Source organism: Nilaparvata lugens, chromosome 1, assembly GCF_014356525.2.
Source record: "Nilaparvata lugens isolate BPH chromosome 1, ASM1435652v1, whole genome shotgun sequence".
Lineage (NCBI taxonomy): Eukaryota > Metazoa > Arthropoda > Insecta > Hemiptera > Delphacidae > Nilaparvata > Nilaparvata lugens.
Window position 1 is genome coordinate 1182522 of NC_052504.1, and position 8845 is coordinate 1191366.

Here is an 8845-nt window from a genome sequence, read left to right on the forward strand (position 1 = left end):
TACGTCTCACTTTTAACGATTTAGAAATATTCAATGTAAATTATGAAAATTGATTATTAAATCATTGAGAAATATATTTCTTCACGAATTGAACATAATTTTTTATTTTAAACAAGAATGAACAGTGATCCTCTACAGTACGTCTTACTTTTGAAGATTTAGAAATATATATTCAATGTCATTTATTATTAAATCATTGAGAAATATTTCTCCACGAATTAAATATAAATTGATTATTTTAAACAAGATTGAACAGTTAATGTTATATCACTGATATCAGCTATCCTCTACAGAAGGCAGTTGCAAGATGGAGAACCGACAACACTGTTCTCCTATCTTCCTCCACTGCCATTATAACGTGGACCTCACTATAGGAAAAGAAGAGAAACAACCACAAATTATGTATGTAGAGAAATAAATGGGAGAAACAGGAAAATTCTAAAATATAAATATTGAATGATCAATGCAACTATTTCTGTATTTTGTAATCTGTGGGTAAGATAAGTGGCAAGACCAATAATTGGCAACACGGTTTTCCTATCTTTCTCCACTGCCATTATAACGTGGACCTCACTACATAGGAATAGAAGAGAATCAACCAAAACTTATCTACTTGTTATCTGTGGGTAAGAGTCCTGTATATAAGACACGTTACCTTCCTTGAAATTCTTTGTCTCTGGCAAAATAATTTGAAGATTTTTTCTCAGTGTTTTAGAAGACTACAGTTATAGAGCCAAGATGAGAGTCTGTATTCTATTGTTGTTTAGTATTCTAGTAATAATATTAGCAATTTCATCGGCTGATGAGAGTACTAGCTTTGATTTAATGGAAGCTGAGTCAGGTATGTATTTATTTATCTATTAAATTTACTAATAATCATTATAATATTACATCAATGTTATGGGAATAATCTTATCTGATAGTTAACTTGTCAGTACTAATTGACCGAGCGAAGTGAGGTCTAAGATTCAAGTCGACGGTTTGGCATTTCTCTTAATGTTTAAATGTTCGAATGTTTAAATGTTTATATGTTTTATATGTTGCGCATTTACGGCGAAACACGATAATAGAATTTCATGAAATTTGACAGGTATGTTTTCTTTTTTAATTGCGCGTCGACGTATATACAAGGTTTTTGGAAATTTTGCATTTCAAGGTTAATATAAAACGAAAAAGGAGCCTCCTTCATACGCCAATATAAGAGTAAAAATCAGACTATATAATAATTATTATCCCATCCTCGTCGCCAAATATAATGTTTATACTTTAATATGATTATTTGGAGTACTCGTTAATAAAAGACTGTTAGACTCTTGATTCTTTATTGACTTATTACTTTTAACTCACAAAAAGACTTTACAAAACTAGACCGCCCGACTGGTTTAATACAAAAACTTCACTCCATTGCTTTTCTGACGTCATGCGCAGGATGCCCAACACTACAATCATAAATCAGCTGACAAGACTTAAAGGTCTATAATATTTCAATCAGGTACTTGTGGATGAGAATACTTCGTGAGGTCCACTGTTCACAGTACTACTAGTACTATAATACATACAATCGAAAAATAAAGTAGACTAAGTTAACTTTTAAAATTGTTTGTCTTTTTCTTAGATGAAAACACAAGAATATTGTTTAATATTACAAATTTTATTTGAAAACATTACAGACATATTTCAAAAAACCTTCAGTGTGAGATTTTTACTTTCCTTGCCCTATTACCATAGGTAATGAAAGTATTGCTTTCCGAAAAAAATTAAGGTACCCCAATTTCTAGATTTCTATACGTTTCAAGGTCCCCTGCGTCCAAAAAAGTGGTTTTTGGGTATTGGTCTGTATGTGTGTGTGTGTGTGTGTGTGTGTGTGTGTGTGTGTGTGTACACGATATCTCATCTTCCAATTAACAGAATAATGACTTGAAATTTGGAACTTAAGGTCCTTACACTATAAGGATCCGACACGAACAATTTCGATCAAATCAAATTCAAGATGGCGGCTAAAATGGCGAAAATGTTGTCAAAAACAGGGGTTTTCGCGATTTTCTCAAAAAAGGCTCCAACGAATTTGATAAAATTTATACCTAGAATAGTCATTGATAAGCTCTATCAACTGCCACAAGTCCCATATCTGTAAAAATTTCAGGAGCACCGCCCCATCTATGCAAAATTTGATTTTAGATTCCCAATTATCAGGCTTCGATACAATTTAAACACAAATTTTCAAGTGGAAAAGATTGAGCATAAAAATCTCTACAATTAATGTCCAAAAACATTTTCATCTGAAATTGAAAATAAGCTCAAAATTCGAGAAAATAAGATTATTCAGTTGCAAACTGTTGGCAACTGTTCATTCTATCAAATCATTCACTATGGAGAGATAGCAGACCTCGTACTATGTCTGCAGCGCTATTGTCCTGTCAACAGCTGGCTCAGATCTTAGAATAGTACTCTCGAGATGCGCGTGAACACTAGCGTCAGTTGATCAATTTTCATAACGGCAAGGAAAGTTGTGTGAGTGCGCCACACCAGATTTTTTTGCCTTTTTCTCAAATGAAACACAAAATATTGTCTAATATAACGAATTTTATTTGAAAAAATTACAGACATATTTCAAAAAATCTTCAGTTTGAGATTTTTCACACTGAAGATGACACAAGATAGGTGTCGAAGTATGTCTGTATTTTTTTGAATTCGTGATATTAGACAATATTTTTGTGTTTTCATTAGGGATCACTTTATCTCACCTAATACAGTATCAAAATTTTTTGAGGGTTATGCCCTCTTCAGCCTCAGGCTTGTGCGTGGGTAATGAGATAGCTGATAGCGCTTTTATACATGTCAATAAAATTTTATTACGCTTTGCCTGAAATTATAAAAAGCATGAGATTTCATAGTTTCTGTAAATACTTTTAAAAAGTACTGGTTAATATAAAGTACTGGTTTATATAAAGTTGAAGATTTCTTTGTAATCGATTTTTAAACTGATGTTTTCTTGTTAATTATGACGTTGTTGTAACATTTAAATGTTGTGTGACAATAAATGATTTGATTTGAAGATTTTTCACTGAGGGTGATGCCCACATTAGTTTTAGGCTTGTGCGTTGGAAATGAGGCAGCTTTAGTGATAGGACACCGCTGGGGCTTAGTTGCAGTGCATGCCAAGGCATGCAGCTAAAGTCTGCCACAACAATGCAACTGTCTCCGTCTGCTTTGCATGTCATTTGTAAGCTATTTTAGATTATTTCAAACAATAATTGATGTTACATAACCCTCTTGGTCTTGACATAAGTTTAGAATAACTGTAATCTATTACACTTGAGTAGAGAATAACTGGGTAAAGATTTGTTAACAATATGCTTTTTATTTATACTAGTAGTTCTGTGAACAGTACACCTCACGCAGTTTTCTCATCCACAAGTACCGTATCTGATGTCACCTGTTAATCACAATACACCATAATTTACTCTTAAGAACTGTTATTTGTTTTCTTCAAGATCAAAAACTCAGTTCAGGTTTGAATTTGTATCCCATATGATGATTTATCCAGTTTCGTGATTATCTTTCCATCTGATATAGTTATTTGTGCAAATAGTGCGCAAAGTGACAGTTTGCTGCACCGAAAGAAACGTTTACGCCCGAGCCGGAGGCGAGGGCGGAATGGTTTGTTGAGTGCAGCAGAGTAACTTTGCGCACGTATTTCACATTAAGTTTTTCCTACAGTTACCATTGAATATGAAAAGTGGGTAATTATGGGTAAAATTGCCTGAAATGCATCACATGTTTTTCTGTGTAATTTTATTATTGATAAAAACCTTAATTTATTGTCAAATTGAATAAAAATGTTGTCCTTGGTTATAAATATCTAATTAATAATTTGCGCGTTGTGCTTCGTTGCACCTCTGCTCACTATAGCAGCCCAGTCACTGTTACCAACTTCATTTTGATTTTGCTGCACTGGTGCTCCATATAACCTACTAAGTATTTTGCGTTGCCATGTTGCAAATCTGGAGTGCAGAAAAATTTTTCCCGCACTAGAGCGGAAAAGTGATTCTTTTGCGTTCTGTAATCAGTGCAGCAATGGCCACTTTTCAACGTAACTGTAGGAAAATAATATTTCTCAACTATTTTAAAATTATTATTATTTTCAATCAAGAATATTATAATTTCTCCGGCATTATTCAGTTCATTTAATAATTTTCAATCACCTATCAAATTTGTTTTTCAAATGAGAGAATATTGATACCGTACTGCTGATGGGCACTCATCATAAAAAATATTGAAACCCTACAATCATAGAAATAGACACGGCCAGACATCTAGTGTATTGCAAGCAATGAATGCCACTTGTCAGATGATTGATTATGAATAATTCTATAGTCTGATTGATCCTATCTTCAAAGTAGATTATATATATAGTGATTTCAGAGTATGGAGGAATTCCTTTTCTTTTCATATTATCCTTAAAATGAAAAATTTCAAAAAACCTTGAGTATACATCGACGCGCAGTTAAAGAAGGAATATTCCTGCCAAATCTCATCGAATTCTATCAACGCGTTTGGCCGTAATCGCGTTACATACAGACAGACATCAAAAGCAAATCGAGTTGAAACATAGACCTCATTACGTTCGGTCAATTAAGCAAGAAACTTCAATACATTCTGAAAGAAAACTACAAAAGAAAATGAATAAAATTAACAGTATTTTTCTTTCAGACTGTATTGGAGTTTCTGTATCAATGTAAATAAAAAGCTTATTGTGAACAAATCTTTACCTATTTTTTCTCTACTCAATTAAATTTGGATTCATTCAAGTTTTTTTCTTTGTTAAATTTCAGAATCGAATCGACCCCTCAACAGACACCGCCGATTCTTCCAACGAATCAAAAACTTCAGACAGTGTTGGAGACTCAGCAAGGATCCGACTTTTGTCGAGAACAACAAGAACCGTTCCCAGTACAAGCACTACAAGAACCGTTACTTGCTCAAAGATAACAATTACATCAAGTATGAGAGCTGTTACTGCAAGGAAAAGTGATCACATCATAATCAATCATATCAATGACAGTTGAAATGACGAGACATAATCAGTCACTCATTCATAAAATAGTGAACTTTTCAGGAGGGCTACGCTGGGGGTGGGAAGAAAAAGAAAATCTCAGTACCCTTATTGAATTATTTAATCACATATTAAATAAAAATTAAAAAAAACATAAAAATCTCAGTACCCTTTTTGAATTATTTAATATGTGATTAAATAATTCAAAAAGGGTACTGAGATTTTTCTTTTTCTTTCTATTTTGACTGGAAAAACCATTAACTAGACTGAAAGTGGACTCAAATCGATTCAAAGTGGATAGCATAACCTATAATTTTTATTCATTAATAACTCTACCTTCATTGTATTATCATTCATCCCATCATCATCATCTAGGCTTAAAATACTTCTAAGAAGTCGCCTTTGTAAAATAATAAAATTAAATTAAATTAAAAACCTACTATGCAAAATTAGTATAATGTTATTTTCACTCAGTAATAATGTTTATTGATTGTAACGTGGGTACTTTCATTGTTCGCGGTTGAATGCAAATTTATAATTGGATCTTGTTATTAGTTTGATCTATTGCCAAACATTTTGTTCATGTGGTTTAATTTAGTCATTGTTAGAATTTGTTATTGAATTTATTTATTTATTTATAGAATTTGTTATACTCAACTCATTTGTATGGTTATACCGTGTACAAATAAAATGATTTATTATTATTATTTTCACTCAAATCGTCCTGGAAGGAGATTGTACCCTGAAATCTCCCATAGGTACAAATAAAACTTTAGGCTTTGATAGAACTTGAATTACGTCCTGATATTTAAAAAAAAACCTCCTCATCAGTCTCTTCAAACTTTGTTACACTGGTATTTTTCTTGAAAAACATATAAACATTATATTAACATAAACCTATTATGTTTATTATAACCAAGTAGGTCTAAGTAGGATTAAATGATGAATCACTACCACACGACCCCCTTAAATTGTAAAAATACATTAAAAGCCACGAAAACTATCAATCAGTATTTAAAATGGAAATAGTATTGTATTTTTGAATTCAAAAATAAACTTTTTGTCATTATAACTATGATGATGTTTATTAGCTTTTCCAAATCGTTTCCTTTAGTTAATATTTTCTGGCTTAACTATGAACTACATATTACTACTGAAATATGAACCTCATGCCAACTGAAATACCTGTTAGAAAAATACACATCTGAAGAGGGTTTTCTAATTTTGATATTAGAGAATTTCATCAAATGAATAACAGTTTTCCCACTAATAAAGAATAAATTTTTGATTTAACTTTTTGAGAATGTTTTCATACATTAAGGCTTAAGGTCTCAAATCTAAGGCTTAAGATCTGAAAATCATATAAAAAAGTAGTGTATAGAAACATTAGCATCAGTAGATATTGTGAGGGAAATTTTTGCTTTCCTCTGGGAATTAATCTCAATTTACTGTGATTAGATAAAACATTTCTGTATGAATATTATCATAATTTCTTCTTTCGTTATAATTTTTTTATGTTTTTGTACTCCGGAGCGACCAAATACAAATTACTTTACATTACTTCGACAGGCCTGATAGCAACGCTTTCAAGAATTGTTTTGTCTTTTGACGTCAATAAAACGAGCGACAGAATATTCAATTCTCATTAAAAAATATTAAACAATTTTCTCCTAAAAGATAGCTGCATCTTAGTTCGAAGATAAGGCATACATTAGTGGTTTACTTTACACTACTTCAGGACAAGATGGTCTCCACATGGCCTCTCCAGTCTTCCGTGAGTATTTTTCTGAGTATTTTTCGTCTTTCATCAAAAAAATTTGTTTGTCATATCAACTTAGATATAAATACATCTACATCTTTTCCAATGTATTTGAGAAAGTATCGATTTAATTTGAGTTGTATCCAGATTGTATTTTATAATAGTCATCTATAATATAAGAGGAGAGATTGGCTAATTCACGTACAGGATAGGAAATTCACGAATGACGTCATCATCACGTCTGAACTACAGATATGATTAACTTGGAATTTAGTATAAATATTTTTAATTTACCGAGAATAGTTACTAAATTAAAAATCTTTATACTAAATTACAAGTTAATCATATCTGTAGCTCTGATGTGATGATGCGTTATTCATGAATTTCCTATCCCGTACGTAAATAAGCCAATTTATAGTAACTATACTCAGTAAATTAAAAATCGTTATACTAAATTCCAAGTTAATCATATTTATAGCCCAATTTTAAATACTTCAAGATTTCAGTAGGTCAAGTTTTTAAACGAATCCTTGCGAAGCACATGTTATATGCTAGTTTGTACTTTGTAATGGAGAAAACATCATAATAATTACTATTATGTAAATGAAAGTAACGTCAACTGTGATTTTTAAAAGTCACAATTGATTTTTGAAAGAAGCTTTTAAATCAAATGTATAATTGAGAACAGTCAGTTGTATTTGAGAAAATGTTGTCAGATACAAATGATGGCTTGCGATAATGGCGTCATATAGCCAAACCATGGTGTGAATCTTTATATTATATTAAAGCTGCTTAAACAATTTTTAAAAAAGGATACCTATACTTAGACTTTTATTTTTATCTCTATAGATGAGAACTCATCAATTTTGAAAATGAGGGAACTTGTTCTCCTTCTCCTCCTACTTCCCCTCCTCCTCCTCCACCTTCTCCTCCTCCTTCTCAGGCTTTAGAAAATTCCATTCAACTGAGACAGCTCTGCTTCGTGTCACTGATGATATAAGGTTATCTATGGACCAAAGAAAATGCACCATCCTCACCCTATTTGATTTTTTTAAAGCATTCGATACTGTTGATCATACAGTCCTTCTGAATAAGTTGGCTATTCTTGGTTTCAGTCACAACTCGTTAGTTTGGTTTAAATCCTATCTATTAGGTAGGAAACAATGTGTATCTGTCGGTGACAAAAGTCTACTTGGAAAAAACGTTATGCATGGAGTACCACAAGGTTCAATTTTAGGCCCTTCTCCTCACTTTGTATGCTAATGACCTTTCTTCCATTATCAAATTCTCCAGTCTCCATACTTATGCAGACGACCTTCAAATATATTTAAGCTGTCCCATAACAAAAATTAACGAAACAGTTGGAATAATGAATTAGGATATCAATTCGATAGTGGAATGGACAAAGAAAAATGGCCTGAAGCTCAATCCCATCAAAACACAGCCCATTATAATTGGATATTCTCGTCTTATAAACAATATTGACCTTGAATCGATTCACAAAATTAGTGTAGATGGTAATGACATTCCTTACTGTAACTCAGTTAAAGATTTAGGCATTATTATGAATAATACTCTTGACTGGTCAAACAAGTGAACAAAACTTGTTAAAAAGGTATTCTCAGCCATGCATGCATTGAGAAAATGCACGATATTCTCCCTAGAAACATTAAATTATTATTGGTTCAATCTCCTCATCTTCCCACATTTAATGTATTGTAATTCTGTTCTCAACGATATGCAAGTCACTCTGAATATAAACTACAGCGTTGCCAAAATTATTGTCTACGTTTTGTCTACTCTCTCCAACGCCATGATCATATCACCCCAGCCCACATTGCTAGTTCAACATTGAAGCTTCCCGATCAGAGGCTTTTTCGAATAGTCAAGCTTGTTAGAGATATCTTGAAATACGGTAATCCGAACTATTTTAAAGATGATTTCAAATTTGTCTCTGAAGGTAGGAGGATAGATGCTTCACATACTAGAACCGGAGAAGTACTTTAAGGATACTCATCATCGAACTACTA

At 32.2% G+C, this 8845-nt stretch overlaps 1 protein-coding gene across 1 annotated transcript; it reads left to right on the top strand.

Moving 5' to 3' along the window:
- Positions 1 to 579: 579 nt before the first annotated feature.
- On the top strand, positions 580 to 5284 carry LOC111045356. Its single transcript, XM_039427312.1, has 2 exons — positions 580 to 841; positions 4836 to 5284. The coding sequence occupies exons 1-2, from the start codon at positions 739 to 741 to the stop codon at positions 5033 to 5035; spliced, it is 303 nt and encodes a 100-aa protein (XP_039283246.1). The 5' UTR covers positions 580 to 738; the 3' UTR covers positions 5036 to 5284.
- Positions 5285 to 8845: the final 3561 nt, after the last annotated feature.

What these genes read in the sequence shown, in the direction of transcription:
- LOC111045356 (XM_039427312.1), top strand. Translation starts at nt 739, where the DNA reads ATGAGAGTCTGTATTCTATTGTTGTTTAGTATTCTAGTAATAATATTA. An exon ending in TTTAATGGAAGCTGAGTCAG is followed by an intron (nt 842 to 4,835) that starts GTATGTATTTAT and finishes GTTAAATTTCAG; the next exon opens with AATCGAATCGACCCCTCAAC.